This window comes from Vicia villosa, linkage group LG2 (genome assembly GCF_029867415.1).
Source record: "Vicia villosa cultivar HV-30 ecotype Madison, WI linkage group LG2, Vvil1.0, whole genome shotgun sequence".
Classification (NCBI taxonomy): domain Eukaryota; kingdom Viridiplantae; phylum Streptophyta; class Magnoliopsida; order Fabales; family Fabaceae; genus Vicia; species Vicia villosa.
In genome coordinates, this window is record NC_081181.1 from 35,561,476 (window position 1) to 35,579,557 (window position 18,082).

An 18,082-nucleotide genomic window follows, 5' to 3' on the forward strand; every position below is an offset into this window, starting at 1 on the left:
ATGAAATCGTCTATGATTGATGAATTATGAAATTGATTTAGGGTTAATGATCAGTAATAGTGCAGAAACAAGATAGCAAAGCAATATTTCATTTATGATGCATGAATGATAGAGTTTGAAGTTCAAAACACTTACCTCAAAAGTTTGCAAAACTGGAAATTGAATTCGTGCCTGGAGGTGTTACAGATGTTGTTTCTTGATCTGGACAGCTTCAATGATGATTATGGAACATGTTTGAATGCTTGGAATGAACTGAAAACTCCTAGATCACTCCATGTTACCCGATCTGCAGTAGGAGCAAATGAGGATCGAGCTTGATGATTCTGGGGTTACAGGCTTGATCGGAAAATTAGCAAGTGTACTATTTTTCATCAATGTAGTTTTAAAAAGAGGTTTATACCCAGTATCGAACTCGCGGACTGCGTAGGGAATACAAGTTTCACAATCATTCAACTGGACAAAATATCATGGGATTTGTTTGTTTGTTGAGAAATTATATTAATTATAACTAATAAAAGCAAAAGTAAAATAATGGTTCTTGACAATATGAGAAAGCATGCTAGGTTAGGTGTTTAAATTGCAGCGCAATGAACTGTATTCCCCAATTTATGAAATATAGTTATAATGAGCTACTACGAAATCTCAAGAGTTGTTTTCCTTAATTCCTTAACGAAAAACCTTTGTTGTTTATCTTTAATCCTAATTCCTTGGCTATTAAAAATAACAACAAGTGCTATAATAATGAATATCAAGAATTAAACGGTTACTACGGTTAAATCCTCATTCCTAAGCAATTTTTACCGAAGAATTATTGTGCAAAATGCGTTGAGTGGTTTGTCCGACCTAAACCTCAACCGTAAATCCGAAAACTATTTGTCCGATAGAAAAGGCATTAAAAACTTTGCACAATGAAGATAAAACTTGGGGGGTTTAGCTACTCCTAGTAATATTCAAAGAACTAAAGATAAAGATGATAGACATTACAAAAATTTGGGAAAGCTTTGATCTTCAATTGCGATTGCCGTTGAAAATCTCAGTTCTCCGAAACCCTTGTTAGCTTCTCTTCTTCACCGTAGAATTCTTCAATATGATCCAAGATGCTCAAAAAAACTCTCAAACTAGGACTAAGTAGTGTTAGGTTACATTCCATTCATGTAAAAAGTCGAAAACGCCCTTCATGAGACTTGAAATAATGAAACAGCTAAAAAAAATTTCTGGCCGCAACAGCTGACACGGCCGTGTCCCACGACACTAGCGCCCGTGTCAGCCTCTGGTTTCTCTTCAAACAACATTTTTCCATGTATTAGCTGACACGGCCGTGTCCCACTATACTGGCGCCCGTGTCAGCCTCTGTTTGCTCCCAACAGCTTTTTTTCTTCTTTTTCAGCTGACATGGCCATGTCCCACGACACTGGCGCCCGCGTCAGCTACTTTCTTTGCCTTTTTGACTTCGTTTTCTTCTGTTCTCGTCCCATTTTTTCGGCGATTCTTCCTTCCACCTGAAATAACCAATAAATACCAAAAAAGTGATCAAAAGTAACTATTCTACTAAAAATTACCACTAACAATTAGATTAACAAAACATGAAATAACTGCTTAAAACAACGAACAAACCATTCACAGTGTTACCGAAATGACCGATTTTTACTAAATAATTTGCGGAGTATAAGTGAAATTTGGTGACCGAAGGCTATATGTGATGGATTGGATAGTTCATATGTGATATATGGATGATGTTTAGAGTGTTAGTTTGGACAGAAATGAGCTAGAATGGAATTTGGCATGATAAGGCTCAATATGTGTTCGTATGGAAGTGAGGTAGTGATTTTGAGATTTGAGTTGTTTTGGGGTGTGTGAGTGGATCAAACACTTCCCAAATGATGTTTAGAAGTTGTTAGAACCATCACTTTGGTCAGAACTTGCAAGGTTTGAAGATTGCAATTCTTCCTCCTTTGAAACTCATGAAACTTGCAACTTAAGAAAGAAAGAGAAAACCAATGCTTGTAAAGGTTTTGGTGTGATTTTGAATGAAGTTTGGACCTCTATTTATAGGCCAATAATTCTGAACTCCAAGTTTTGCAAGTTGAGATATCTTTGGTGATTTGGCATTAGGAGATAAAATGGAATCTTTCACATTTAATGCATAAGGTTAAAAACCTAAACCATGGTTAAAAATCTCAAGTGCTTCCTATCTTCTTCCGTTCTTATCTCAAGTGGTAAATATCTTGCATTGATTACTTGTTTATGTCATTGCTTGCATCATTTGCCAAAAAGTGTTCATAATTTGTGAAAATGGCTTGAAATTTTAAGCATTATGGCCACTAATGTCAAAATTCAAAACCATAGCTCCACTCCATAATTTTTCATGCTCTTGGTCATTTTGGAAACTCTTGTTATATACTTCAAATCCTTAGTTGAAAGCATCCTCAAGATCCTTAAGGAAATGGGTGAAAAAGACCTATAAAGTTTGAAGAAAATGAGGTCTTTTGTGAATTTTTGAAAAGATACCAACTTTGAAGCTCCATATCTCTTAAATGGTTAATCTCTTGAAAAAAAATTATATGTGACAAAGTTGTTCATTGGATCAAAATCTACAACTTTCATGTTGGAAGTTTTTTTAAGTTTGTAGGTGATATTTTGAGATATTCCCTTCCAAAGTTTGGAAAAAACCCATGGAAAGTCAAACTTTTGACTTTTTGATTCTTGATTGATTCTCTTGATTTTCCTTGATCAAATGACTTCAAATATCATATATTGATGATTTAAAACTTCAAGAGTCATGGTTGACCAAATTTTCCAAAAAGTCAATGGTGATCTTGTAAAGTTGACTTTTTCAAGTGAATCGCGTTTTTGGAGATTTCAAGTGAATTAAGCTATCCTCACCAAATGAATGATATGAATGGATCATATTGAGTTATTGGAGGATCTTGAGCCATGTTTTGAGTTGTGGCATCATGTCCTGATTAAAAAGTTAGTTGTTAAGGTGAATTAGGTTAAAAACCCTAATTGTGGGCCAGATGAAATTGATGACTGTGGCTCTTGAATTGAAGTACAATTTCCATTGGATATTGACATAAGGATTATTTTAGGATGATTGAACCCTTTGAGTGATGCCCTGGAGATTTTTAAGGTTTCCCAAATGTGATCCCTGATTTCAGTCCCTGATAGGTCAAAATTTCAGTGTGATGACTTGAAATTTCACTGTTGATGAATCCTTGTGTGGGAGATGTCTTGAGCCATTAGATTAGGTCAAGATGATGCATTTGGGTTCTTGAGGTCATGTCCCAAGTCATTAGGTCAAATCCTGAGCAAAAGTCAGGAGTATGCTATCTTCATTCAAACCCCTAATTTGGTTGATTCAAAGCTTTTGAGCTTGTTGAAATGAATATTTGGGAACCAAATGTTGATTGTTAATGAAGATGGTTCATTTGAGATGAAGGGAGAACAAAACCCTAACTGATTGTTACTTGTACTGATGAGTGACTTCTTGGTTAAACCCTGCTGAGTCACAAGTAGCAAACACAAGCTATGCAATTTGTTAGTGATGCAAATGATGCACATGATATGATATGAGGTGGTATCTTAGGTCAAAAATTGGGGTATGACAATATGGTTTAACTTGTACTGATGAGTGACTTCTTGGTTAAACCCTGCTGAGTCACAAGTAGCAAACACAAGCTATGCAATTTGTTAGTGATGCAAATGATGCACATGATATGATATGAGGTGGTATCTTAGGTCAAAAATTGGGGTATGACAATATGGTTTAACGAATAACTCGTTCTGATGTCCTACTTCCAGATATGGTCTAATGTATGACTCGTTCTGGTATTCTCAGTCAGATATGGTCTAATGTATGACTCGTTCTGGCATTATCTAACAGATATGGTCTAATGTACGACTCGTTCTGATATTCTTCCTCAGATACGGTCCAATGTACGACTCGTTCTGACATCCTTCAACAGATATGGTCTAAAGTATGACTCGTTCTGACACATTTCCAACAAATACATCTCAATACAAAGGATCCAGTCTAACGTATGACTCATCCTAGGATACAACTTGACGTACGGTGTATCCTGATAACTATCAACACAGGGGACCTAGTCTAACGTACGACCTATCCTACAGCCTAACGTACGCTTTCCAGACATCTATCGATGCAGTTGGACTTAGTATAACGTATGACTCGTCCTAAAAGTATAGTCTAACGTACGACTTACTTTGACACTTATCAATACAGTGGATTCAGTCTAACGTACGACTCATCCTAAGTATATTCTTCAAATACGGTCTAACGTACGACGTATTCTGACTTTCAAGTCTATCAAGCTGGATGGCATCTTTAAGCCCATCTCAAACAAGTCTCCTAACATCCGGATGGCATTTTAAGCCCATCTCCGACAATACTCTGCCCGGATGAAATCTCTAAGCCCATCTCCGAAAAAGTCCCTGCATCATCAAGGGCAAATTTCTTGGTATTCTAGTGTTCAATCCTCTTCCACCTTCAGATTCCGACGGGCACACAAGCCAATCTACATCCTCAGGTATAAGAAGATTGAACAGGGGCAGTTGTCATACCCCAAAATTTTCCCATATTTCAGTCCATCTGCTCAAAGACATACAAGAAGGACACATGCAGTCTCTCTCCTATACAACAGCCTCTAAACTAGGGTTTTGTATTTCTCAAAGTAAAATAAAGTCCTAATACCTCAAGTGGATTCCATGGTCTCTCATATGATTCAAAGTATCCTCAACTCAAGTTTCAAGATCTGATTCCTAAGATTGCCCAGTCAACTGCTCAAATGGTCAACAGTCGACCAGTTTGACCTAAAAATCAACTGTAGTCAAACCACAATCAAAACTCCTGATTTTTGGTAAACATCAATATTTTGAAGGAACATTCATCATTTGATCAACGATTGATCATGATTCATCAAGGCAAACTCAGAAGTCAACAAAAATTCAAGTTACTAAATTAGGGTTTCTAAGCAAAAGTCAACTGAACTTTGACTGATCATATCTCTCTCATACTTTCTCAGAAATTCCCCAACCAAATCTCATTCTCAAGTAAATTCAATTCTCTACAACTTTGATGTTGGGTCCAAAGTCAAGAAATGCACCATTTGAGAGATATGAGCCAATACATTATAGGTCCTTCTACAAGCTCGCAAAAAGTAGTTTTTTGTCAAGAGCCATATCATCAAGATAAAATCTCAAAATGGAAATTATGTTGCAAAGTGTCCTTTAGAGGACATCTTGGGCTTTCCAAAAAGTCCTAGAACTCTTCTATATCTTAAAAATTGAGAGAGTTATGATAGATACAAGTTGGTTAAAATTCAAGAAAAGTGAGAAACCCTAATTGACCAATTTCAAATTTTTGACTAATGGGCCAAAGTATCTTGGTTCTAAACATGCCCATAGTGTATTTAGTAGCCCACCACGCCATCTTTTCCTTATTTTAATTATTATTTATTTTTATTTGAATTATATTCATTTTAATTCAAATTTAATAAAAGAAACAATGAAAAATATAAAAGATGCAATATTATTTGATCTCTCAATCAAATATTGAGTAATTATGAGGGAAAAAAACGTGATAATGAATATTGGAAGGAGATTAGAACCGAAGAGGAACTGATCCATATCATCACTCAAGCTCAAGAAGTCCCAGAACGCATCAATTAACTCAATCCGGTTTGCTAAATTTCTTCGAATCTAATCTTCCATTTAAGCATGATTTAATTCATTCTAATGGCCTAGATTTATTTATGTGATTGTTTAGAGTAGCTTTGATGCATCACATGTGAGTTTTCACTTAGGAATTAGTATGTGCCATGGTTAGGGCTTAGTAACGTCGAAGCTTCGTATCTCATTGTCTAAAGCGTTTCAGCAAAAAAACAACACTGCCATCGTGTTCGGAACCCTTGAATTAGTAGATCTGGGCGGTTTTTTTTTTCTGTTTTCCGATCGTTTTGCAGGTTTCGTGATAAGGACCCGCCGGAGATGGTGATCGGAACGACGCAGCGCCGGTGGCTCTGGTTTTGTTGACTAGGCTGACTTGCTGCGTGGCGCTTTCAAGCTCTATTATTGGCTGGTCAAAAATCCTCACTATCTCTCCGTGCCCGATTGGTTCATTCGCAAGCACAGTGGGCCTGGTTGACTTATCTTTTGAATTTCTCCACTTGATTCATTTTATTTATTTAATAATCTGCTTTGATTTGTTAAACGACTAACACAACGGAGTCCAATTGGCAAAAGAAGGATATATGAAACCTCAAGGACTTGGGTTCAATCCCCAGAGTCCAACAAGTTATTTTTACTATGTATTTGTTAACAGGTCTGGTGCGCATGATCAATAAGTGTCCACGACGCACCCTCGGATCTAAACCCTCGGATCAATTTCAGAACCAGATCTGAAGGACCAGAACGCAGGTCCACAATGGATCCTCAATGGACCACCTTACCAGATCCAGAGCTAAGTTTTATTCCTTATATTATTATTTTTTTATTTATTACAATTCCTTTTAATTTTAGCCATTCTCTATTCTTTCACATTAGTTTTTTTCTCTAAAATTTTTTTAATATAAACTAAAAAAAATATTATATCTTGACAATAACTTGTTGTTAATCGAAAATTCGACTTTTTGTAATTTCATCCATAATTGCTTTTAAACACCAAAAATCAATCGTTTTTGCACATAATTTCAATCAACTATTTAATTAGGACTTAAGTAATTAATCAAAGGTTCTGATGAATAGTTCTTTCTCGCACTGACCTTATTTTTTCTGTTCTCGTTTCTTCTCAGATTTATCAAGGCGTCGACTTTGGCTCAAATTATTTGTTTAAATATTTTTATAAATATTTTTGGGAATGTAATAGTTAATTAGGTTTTTTTAATTTTCTGTCTTTACTTTTCGCGTACCCCCTACAGGTGTTTATTGAAAATCCCCCATCCCTAAACTTGTAATAGCGTAGGTCTTTACTTTCCGCACTTTAATTCCTACACAATATTTATTGCGTGGTTAGTAAATTAGGGAGTGGCGAGACTAAAAACAATCGTTAGATCGCTAACTCAAAAATAAATATCTGAACATAACACACATAATTGCTACACACACTCACCTTTAGGGTACCCCCTCTTGGTTGCCTTCTCGATCAAATAGTCAAGTCCTTCGAGTGTAGGGATACCTTAGCTTGCTGCCTTCGATTCAAAGTCACCATGTCCCTCCGATAAAAGATCATAGTCCCTTTCAAGTTGCCTACGATAAATATGATCTCGTCCCTCGATTAAATGGTGATAGTCCCTTCGATTCCTAAGGTATCCTCACTGTTGCCTAAATGACTATTATATCCTTCCCCGAGACTACCTTCCCCTTTATGGTAGGGAAAGTCTTGTGGCGAACGATAATTCTCGATGATCCACAAATCCAATGAAAGACTTCCTGCCCTCTCATGGTATGGATAGACCCTTTCACCCGAAAGACTTAAAGAATATGAAAGACAAACTTAGGGTAGGTAGTTCTCAATTGCTTGCTCACATTCAAACTTTCAAATTACTTTTCACGTCTCTCTTTTCAAATACTTTCAAAACAAGGCTACGCTTATTTACAAGCTAAAGTCCTTAACGGAGTTTTTTACTATTCACACACGACACACTTTCAAACAATTCAAAACGAACAAGTGAGCTAAGCAATTAAGAGCCCGTGGAAAACCATGGATGCAAAGGGTGCCTTACACCCTTTGTATAACTTCCCCCCCGAACTCAAAATCTTTCAAAGGTTTTTCCTGTTCTTTTTGCCTTTCCAATTGGATAAAATAAAAGTCGGTGGCGACTCTTTCTTACCGCAACATTTCTTTAAAGTCAGTTCACCGTATTACAGTCTGATTGATACTATGAGAGCAGCTGGCTCCATTCAAGATCGGACTACTATGAGTGGGAGTACTCTAACTGCCCACATTTTGAGGAGAATGCATCTGATTGGAAAGGTGACCTCTACTCCAAAGGTGATTCCTGATATTCTGACCAGAAGAACTTCAGTTGCTGATTTCCCTCTGATCTTCAAGGAAGAGTTATCAGAATCTGTTGAACTCTATCTGGAGTCATGTGTAAGAGACCAATCAGAAGTTGATTCTGCTTGGATTCGTGGAAGAACTCTTCCATCTTTGGATGAGTTAATTAAAAAGGATAAGAAGAAGAAATAGAAGAAGCTGAAGAGAAAGGTTACTGATGAAGGTCATGCTGCAAAGAAAGCTAAGAAGCAGAAGAAACCTTCAGTTATTGTTATCTCTGATTCTGTACCTATTAATAGTTTTGAACAAGTATCAACAGAATCCTTGAAAATACCCAGAACTTCTGAACAGTTTCAAAAGCTCATAGAAGATATTGTTTATGTAGATACTTCTAGTTTACACTCTTCTTCTGACCTTCCCCCTCAGCAAAATAAATCATCTTCTGAACTTCCATCTTCTTCCACTACCACTAAAAGAATTCGCCTACTTCATTCTGAATCAGTTCTAAACCCTAAACCACTAAATGTTATCTTCCCACGAGTTCCATCAGAAAATATCTTCTCCACTAATCAACCAACCTCCTCTATTCCTAAACCAATCTCACCAATTGTTGACCCCTCATCACCATCCACATTTTCTGACCCTCTTGTTGCAGTCATTGACTCTGACAATGAAGCAGAATCTTCACCCCCTCCATCCTCTTCAATCACTTCTTTGTTTGATAGAGTTTCTGAACCATATTATGTTTCCAACCCCTTTGATCCAAAAACCATTCTCAGAAATAACCCTTCAAAACCCTCTGTTGATATACGTTTTGAATTATTAAAGTATAAGGTCAGAACAGGGTTAGTGAATCTGAAGGTTTCCCATGACTCCAAGCTGGATCTTGTGGCTGTTGAAAAGCTCTGGACAGCTTTTCTTGAGGATGTGCTATTAGATTTTCTGGACCTCAAAAGGATTGTCTGGCTGATGCTCCTGGTCCAGCTAGACTCGCTTTGGAGTACATTGCTGGCATGTACTACCATCCAATCATTGGCCTCTAGAAGAGAAGCCTTTCATTGATGAAATGGAAGTGGATAATTCTTTGGATATGGTTGTCTGGATTCCTTCTCCGTATAAAGTTCTGACTGGAGATTTTCAGTTTCTGTTTGACTAGTTCAGGGAAAACCCTCTGGAAGAGAATCCTGACATGGTGTATCCTGTCATTGAGTATCCTCCAAAAGCAGAATCTGAAGAAGAACTAAAGATGAGCAACAGGCTGAATAGTATCATGCTAAAGAGATTCAAGCTCGTGTTGAAGAGGAACCAGTTGCTGAAAATCAGATGATTCAAGCTTCTGATATTCCTACTTCTTCTGATGGTCCTTCTATTTCTGTTCTGTTTGAAACTCTGAAGGAACTCCAACATAATCAACCTTCCTTGGCTAGTCGTCTGGACAAGCAAGATGACACAAATGAGGAATTCAGAACTTGGATGCAGAGACAGGAAGACTCCTCCAAGAAGCAAGTTAAAGACACTGCTGAGATTAAGAACCTTCTGGCATCTTTAACCTCTAAGCTTAACCAGTCGTAATTTATGTCCTGTGTCTTAGTTAGTTTTCTTTGTTTTTGCATCTGTTTTGTTGCGTCTGCCTTGTACTCTCTTTCTGATTAATCAATGTAATTATTTCTTTCTTCACTCTATGTGTCTTTCATTTGAATCTTTTTATACTTTTTGATGTTATGACAAAAAGGGGGAGAAGCGTGCTAATTGAATTGATTTATAATATCAGTTGTTGGGCTTAAGTCTCAACCTTCCTAACAAATATTGCAAGTTCTTTGTCTTTGATAGTTTTGCAGGAATGTGATACTCTGAACAAGCTCAATATAGGAAGAATCAAAAAGGGGAGAAGCGAATATATGAGGAGAAGCATATCTAAAGAAAATCTCTTAAAGAGTTAAAGCAACCAAGCTTAATGTTCTGATGTATAAAGTTTCAAGCTCTAATACAAGCTATGATAGTGCTCTGATAGAGATCTCACTCTGATTGCTCTGATACAAGAAGTTTCAAGATCAGAAAGAAGCTATGCTATTATGCAAGAAATCTTATGCTCTGATACAATAAGCTATGAAGCTCTGATTCAAGCAAGTCTTCTTGATGTCGTGTTAAAGCCAAAGCGATCTCAAAGAGAAATTCAAAGCTCTGAAGCTGTCCAGTGGAAGCTTTGAAGTGAAGCTCTGAATTATCTGAAGTTTAAAGTTCAACGTGAAAGTCTCAACTGAAATGGAAAAATACTCAGGGAAGTCTTTTATTTATAAAATCTTCTAGTATTAGTTCCAGGGGGAGATTGTTAATCTCAGGGGGGGACATATTCATACACTCTAATTATTATGCTTAATGCTATATCTGTATGTATTGTCTTTTTCATCTGATATTCTGGATACAAATTCATATCAATTCTATATGTTTTTGTCATCATCAAAAAGGGGGAGACTGTTAGAACAAGAAATGTTCTGGTCAATATTCTTAGTTTTGATGATAACATTATATATGAATTTTGTATAAGAGAATGTGGTACTCTAATTATTCACGTTTTCCATTTCAGGAAAAGTATAAAAGAGTATCCACAAACCAGTGCTCAGAGGCTCTGACCCAGAAGTTCTGGAGTGCTTCATCAGAACATGGTCTGGCAAGACATCAAAAGATGGTCTTGCAGAATCAGAACATGAACTGGAAAGCATCAAAAGATGGAAGTCAGAAGGAAAGCTCTGAAGTTCTGATGGTATCACGCTTAAAGCACTTCTAAAGTCTGAAGACAGAAGTTGCAATCTGCACCAAAGCTGAAGAGTCTGATATTCAAATGTCTATTCTACATATTCTGAGTCCAGAAGAAAGTACAAGTACAAAAGGCTATAACTTCAAATCTCTGACTGACAAAAGGAACGTTAGAAGCTATAAAAGGCAAAGTCAGTAAAAGCAGTGAAGGTATGGCTCGAGGTAGTTAACAAAAGTGTGAAACATTAAATGTTGCAGTGTACTATTCACGCAAAGCATTAAATGCTCCCAACGGTCACTTTTCCTCAGCGCCTATAAATAGAAGTTCTGATTCAGAAGCAGCAACAACTCTCTTACGAAAAATACCTAAACGCTGTCAAACTGAAATCAAAGAAAAGCAAAGCAGAACTTCATCTTCAACCTCACAACTTTGTAATATTTTAATGAGTGTTACGAACTAGAACTTAAGAGAAATATCACTTGGTGATTACAACTTTCTAAGAAGCAAATTAAACTCTTGTAATATTTATTTTACATTGATTCTAAAAGGATTTCCTAGAGTGATTAAGTTGTGATCTGTAGACTCTAGAAGACTTAGAGGGTATCTAAGTGGAGAACCATTGTAATCAGTTTGATTAGTGGATTAAATCCTCAGTTGAGGTAAATCACCTTGTTAGGGGTGGACTGGAGTAGTTTAGTTAACAATGAACCAGGAAAAAAAATACTTGTGTCATTTATTTTTATCTACCACTTTTTAGAAGTTACACTTATTCAATCCCCCCATTTCTAAGTGTTTTTAACTCCTTCAATCCCAGCCAACTATTTCTTTTCTTCCTCTTTCTTCTTTGTGACCGTAGCCCTACTGTTTCTCCACCGCCCATTTTCTTCGTTCGTGACCGTCGTTTCTCCACCGCCCCTTTTCTTCGTTCGTGACCGCTGTTTCGTCCGCCCCTTTTCTTCCTTTGTGACTGCGTCGTTCGTGACTGCGCTGTTTCTTCCTTTGTGACCGCGCCGTTCGTGTTTGTGCCGTTCATGACCGTTTCAGCCTCCCACTGTTTCTCCACCGCCTCTTTCTTCGTTCGTGACCGTCGTTTCGTTTGCCGCGCCGTTTCGTCCGCCTCACAAAAACTGCTTTATCACAGATTTACTTAGGGGTTGGTTACCTTATTGATTTTGTTATAATTTATTTTTAAATTTTAGGTGATGGGACTCAATAACATGTTTGCAGCATATTGATTTTATTATTGTTTTTCTATGTTTATATTTTGAAATTTTGATGGAACTTTTTCTTTTACGTTATTTAACTGGTGAATGGCATGTTTTTTTTAATGTTGTTTGGTATAATAAAGTTCTGACGATGGTGAATAGTCTTTTATTTTATATAATCTAATAAGGGTTGTGATTTATATGATGAACCAAAAGTTTGAGGATACTAACACATATTTTATTCAGTAATATCAACTCTTGCTTGCATTTCATATTCGGTGGTGGTGATGATATATTCCCACTTTTATATATTGTGTTAAGTTGCTCAATGCTATTGGCTGAATGTTTCTACCAATGTGATTTATAGGTTTCATCTTTATAAGGAGTACAAAGATACCCAGGAAGCTTTAGGGTTGCTTGGACATATGCTTGGCATCAAGGTGTGTTTTGCTCATTTGGGATATATTTAATTAGTAGGCATTCTGTTGATGATTAATTATGTGTATGTTTTGCTCATTTTGTATGTTCACGTTTCTTTTCTTTGGTTATTCTCAACCATATGTTTATTGTGATGACTGGTCAGTAAGGAAATTGAAGTATAATTAAGGGTTTACAAATGAAAAAAAGTTTAGAGTTAATGTCAATTGTAGGCGTCATAAAGATTTAATTTTGTATGCACTAATTTTAGAACATAGGTATGGATCGTAGTTGGATGAGAGCTAATCGATTAAGTGCTGAGTATGAACATGGAGTGATGGAAGTTCTACAGTTTGCTGACAATAATGCTAAAAAGATCTTCCTCCTCCTAAAAGTAATGATGAAGATAGTTACCCTGCACTTTTTCTCTGTCCATGTGTTCGTTGTGCAAATCAAGAACCAAAGCTTAGTAAGAAAGAAATCATGGATCATCTAATTCGTGAAGGGATTTGTCAAAGTTATACACAATGGATATGGCACAGTGAAGTGGTAGCAAAGTCAAATGTGTCCTAAAGAGATAATGTTAGTGTAGAAATGGATGATCGTCTGGAAGACATGATGCGTGATATTGGACAAGATTCGTTTAAGAGGCCACATGCGTATGATAGTTTATGCAATGACAAGGATACACCTTTGTACCCGGGATGCACAAATTTTACACGTTTGTCAGCCATGTTAAAATTGTTTAATCTAAAGGCAATTTACGGGTGGACTAACAAAAGTTTTACCGAATTGCTTGAATTGTTGACACAAATGCTTCCAGAAGGTAACGTACTACCAAGTCGTTATTACGAGGCAAAGAAAATATTGTGTCTGATGGGTTTGGAGTATGAAAAGATACATGCATGCCTTAATGATTGCATATTATACATAAAAGAGTATGTAAATTATAACCATTGTCCAAAGTGCAAGGCATCACGCTACAAAAAGAGACATGGTCAATCTAGTGATGATGAGGAGATAAAAAGGGTCCTCCCGCGAAAGTGGTATGGTACCTATCAATAATTTCAAGGTTCAAGAGATTATTCGCTAATGCAGATGACGCAAAGAATCTTAGATGGAATGCAGAAGAAAGAAAATATGATGGACAAATCCGCCATATAGCTGATTCTTTGGAATGGAAGATAATAGATTCTTTGTTTCCAAATTTTGGCAAAGAGTAGAGAAACCTTAGACTTGGACTTTCTACTGATGGAATGAATTCGTTTGGTAATCTAAATACTAACCATACTTATTGGCCTGTTCTTCTGATGATTTACACCCTATCTCCTAGGTTCTGCATGAAGCGTAAATATATGATGTTATCCATGATGATTTCGGGCCCAAAACAACCAAGAAATGACATAGATGTTTATCTAAGTCCACTGATCGATGATTTAAAAGTGTTGTGGGAGGAAGGGGTGGATGTTTTCGATGCGCATTCTAGTGAACAGTTCAATATGCATGCCATGTTGTTTTGCACCATCAACGATTTTCCGGCATATGGAAATTTGTCAGGGTATAAAGTTAAAGGGCATAAAGCGTGTCTTATATGTGAAAAAGACACATGTTACCATCAGCTTGAAAAAGGAAAGAAGACTGTTTATCTCGGGCATCAAAAATTTATAAATCGTTATCATCCATATCGTAGATTGCGGAAAGCTTTCAATGGGGAACAAGAGCATGGTGTTGCTCCAAAGCCCTTAACTGGAGAGGAAGTTTATCAACGACAACAGGGCATTACTGCTGTCTTTAGAAAGTACCAAAAGCGGCCTATTGTGAAAAATATTTGGAAAAAGAGGTCGGTTTTCTTCGATCTTCCATATTGGTATAGTCTTGAGGTAAGACATTGTATTGATCTGATGCACGTGGAGAAAATGTATGTGATAGTGTAATCGGAACACTTCTCAACATTCAAGGCAAGACAAAGGATGCTATTAATGCTCGTATAGATTTGGGCGTGATGGGTATACGAGAAGAGCCAACTCCATAATATATAGGTACCAAATATTTGTTCAAATTAAGCTATCCTTACCTTTTCTGATATTAAAATAGCATGCTCATAACTTTAATTGTTGAAATTCTTGATGATAACATTATGTAGCTAACAAGACGTATTTGCCTCCTGCCTGCTACACTTTGTCGAGAAAAGAGAAAACAAGTTTTTGTGAGTGTTTAGAAAGTATCAAAGTGCCGCATGGTTACTCATCAAATGTCAAGAGGCTTGTATCGGTTAAAGATCTAAAATTAGTTGGCTTAAAATCTCATGACAGTCATGTCTTAATGCAACAACTACTACCAGTGGCTATTCGTGGGATATTGCCTAACAATGCTAGGAAGACTATAACTAGGTTGTGCTTGTTTTTCAATTCAATTTGTTGCAAAGCCATTGATCCATTAAAGTTAGACGATTTGGAAAAGGAGGCTACAATTATCTTGTGCCAATTAGAGATGTTTTTTCCTCCTTCATTTTTTGACATTATGGTTCACTTGATTGTTCATCTAGTAAGGGAGATTAGATTATGTGTTCCAATTTTTTTACGGTGGATGTATCCAATAGAGCGATACATGAAGATCCTAAAAGGGTATACCAAAAACCCACACCGCCCGGAAGCATCGATTATTGAGAGGTACATTGCAGAAGAAGCAATTGAGTTTTGTTCTAACTATTTGTCGGAAGTGAATGTTGTAGGGGTTCCCAAGTCTCGTCATGATGGAAGACGTGAGGGTGTGGGTACACAAGGTTTAAAAATCAAGAGCTTAAGTATTGATGTGGTTGTTCAAGCGCATTTGTATATATTGAATAACATGGATGAAGTTCAACCTTACTTATCTGCTCACAAAAGCATCATAAAGAAAAAGTACCCCAAGATGAATGAAAGAGGGTTGTTAAAAGAGTATAATAAGAGTTTCTCTGAGTGGTTTAAAGAAAAAATTGCTAGTGATGATAGTGCTTCAAAAACAATTAAGTGGTTGTCCTATGAGCCTAAATGTAACATAATAACTTGGAGTGGATTTGATATTAATAAAACTTCCTTTTATACAAATTCGAAGGATGACCGTAGTACCACGCAAAATAGTGGGGTTATGATTGTGGCCGAGTCCATGCACTTCTCTAGTGCTAAAGATAAAAACCCGGTTATGGCATCTACACCCTACTTTGGGGTGATTGAAGAGATTTGGGAAGTTGATTATGTTGTGTTTAAAGTTCTTGTATTTAAATGCAAATGGGTTAATATCAATAGTGGTGTAAGAATTGATGAATTTGGAGTTACACTGGTTGATCTTAGCAAGTTAGCTTATGCGGACGAACCTTTCATCATGGCATCTCAAGCAAAACAAGTTTTTTATGTCACAGATCCTTCTAATAAAAGGTGGTCAGTTGTTCTACAAGGAAAGGTGCATGATAGTGATGAAAATCTAGATACGAATCTTGATATTTCCGAAACTCCTCCTTTCTCAACAAATGTGCCTACCTTCATTGAAGAAAATGTAGAGGATTATGTGCTTGCTATTCGCATAGATCATGAAGAAGGGATATGGGAGAATTAGTAAGGTGTTTTTTATAAGTTAATTTGACATTTCTTTGATTTATAATTGTTTTTATTTTGTGCTTAATTTTATGTCTAATTGTTTTTATCTTGTGCTTAGTTTTATGTCTAATTGTTTTTATCTTGTGTTTAATTAATTTGATGTCTAATTATTTTTATTTTGTTTAAATAGATACATGGCTGATTCAACAAATAAGTCCTCTTCATCTAGTAATCCTAATTAAAAGAGAGTAAGAGGTCCAACTTTGATGACACAAATTGAAAAAGTTCATCAAACGGGTGAAAAGATAAAGGTCGAGATTGATCTAAAAACCTATGAATGTATTGGTGTTGGTAAAAATGCTGCAAATTTTAAGAATTATATAGCATCTCTAGCTCGACAGAGATGTTGTATTTTGAAAGATGAGTGGAAAGACATAAATAATGGGATAAAAGACGCTATATGGCATGATGTTCAGGTATTTTAAATTCAACATGTTATTATATTTTATAATCATATATATATATATACTAACAACATATGCCATATACTGTATGTGTAGGCTCATTTCACTATTCGAGACTGTTTTGTTAAAGTCAAGGATGGTAAAATCAAGGATCCGTTAAAGAAGGAATGGATTAAATATGTGGGGGAGAGATGGAGAGGTTTTAAGACACAACTCACAGACGAGTATGTTAATAATCCCAAAAAAGATCTCTCTCCTGCACATGTCAGGTATAATTTTATTAAAGAAGAAGTATGGGAAGAGTTTCTGAAGTCTCGAGATACCCCCGGATTTAAGGTTAGTAGGAATTATATTTGAGTTTTTTTAAGTAACATTTTTATTATGTTTAGTGATAACTTTTTGATTTTATAATTAATAGGAAAAAATTCGAAAGGGTAGGGAAAATATGGCTAGAAATTTATACCCACATGTATTATCTCGTGGAGGGTATCGCTTGCTTGAGGAGAAAATTAAAAATGAAAAGATATCATCAAGAGATGATTCTACATTAGATGATAATGGTAGTCCATCTCCACCGTCACGCCATGAGTTATGGAAGAGAGCACGACAAAATAAAGGAGGAGAATACACATCAAAGTCCACACAAGCTGTTGCAGAGAAAATTGTAAGTAAAACTTGGAAATTACTCTCAAGCATCATTATATTTGTGATTGATAAAAACTATTGAAATTTGCTGTGGTTTTTGCATTTTGTATGATTCTCTAGTTGAAGAAGCTGAAAAAGGTGTCTTTGTTCCACATGGATGTAACGATATCTTAACAGCAGCCATTGGAACATCTGAGCATGGCGGTCGTGTTCGTGGTGTTGGAAAGCACCATAAACAAAGAACTTACTTTGGAAGGTCGTCTTCACGTCAAGAACAACATATAGATGTAAATGAACAACTTGAACAACTTTCATCACAATTGGAAGCAAGACTTAGAGCTGATTTTGATCAAACGTTGGTTGAAGAGCGTAAGGCGATGCAACAATCTTTTATGGAGACACTTAAGTCTATGGGTTTATCGCAAAGCACAGATAATAATAAATGCATTGAAACAGTGGATATTGTCGAAGGAAGCGGTAGAGGAAGTTGTTCAGCTGCAAAAGGAAGCACAAAAGACGTGGAAGTTGTTCAGCTGCAAAAGGAAGCACAAAAGACGTGGAAGTTCACGATGTTCAGAGATTGTTACTCATGGTTGTGAAAATGGCTGACAACCACTTGGATCTAGAACTGAGTCATTGTAAATCTGCAGTTCATTTTTTAATGTCAGCTAAGTGTATCAGAGAGTTGTTAATGGGTTTTCATTGGCTTGACGTGTCTACTCTGCAAGTTTGGTGCACGTAAGTATATTTTCTTTTTTATTACTATCAATATCTACTAATAGGTTATATCTCTCATCACTTCGAATCTAATGTTTATTTTAAAATTATTCAGGTATATTCATCGTGTATGTATTGATAATTCCACATCAGAAGTATATGGAATTAGGGACCCAGCAATGTGTATGTATACAAATAATGTTCCAAAAACTATAGCGGCTGTTAAAAAATACATACAAGATAAGTTAATGCTGGAAAACAGAGTTTGCCACTTACTACCACTTATTCATGGG

General features: G+C 36.3%; 1 protein-coding gene across 1 annotated transcript; it reads left to right on the forward strand.

Moving 5' to 3' along the window:
• The first annotated feature begins 13,758 nt into the window (after positions 1-13,758).
• On the forward strand, positions 13,759-15,982 carry LOC131648842 (uncharacterized). The gene is made up of 3 exons (XM_058918572.1): positions 13,759-14,231; positions 14,321-14,397; positions 14,535-15,982. The coding sequence occupies exons 1-3, from the start codon at positions 13,759-13,761 to the stop codon at positions 15,980-15,982; spliced, it is 1,998 nt and encodes a 665-aa protein (XP_058774555.1).
• Positions 15,983-18,082: the final 2,100 nt, after the last annotated feature.

Coding starts and splice junctions, on each gene's coding strand:
- LOC131648842 (XM_058918572.1), top strand. CDS start 13,759: ATGATGATTTCGGGCCCAAAACAACCAAGAAATGACATAGATGTTTAT. Junction 14,232..14,320: donor AAAAATATTTGGAAAAAGAG/GTCGGTTTTCTT, acceptor TGTATGTGATAG/TGTAATCGGAACACTTCTCA. Junction 14,398..14,534: donor TATAGATTTGGGCGTGATGG/GTATACGAGAAG, acceptor AACATTATGTAG/CTAACAAGACGTATTTGCCT.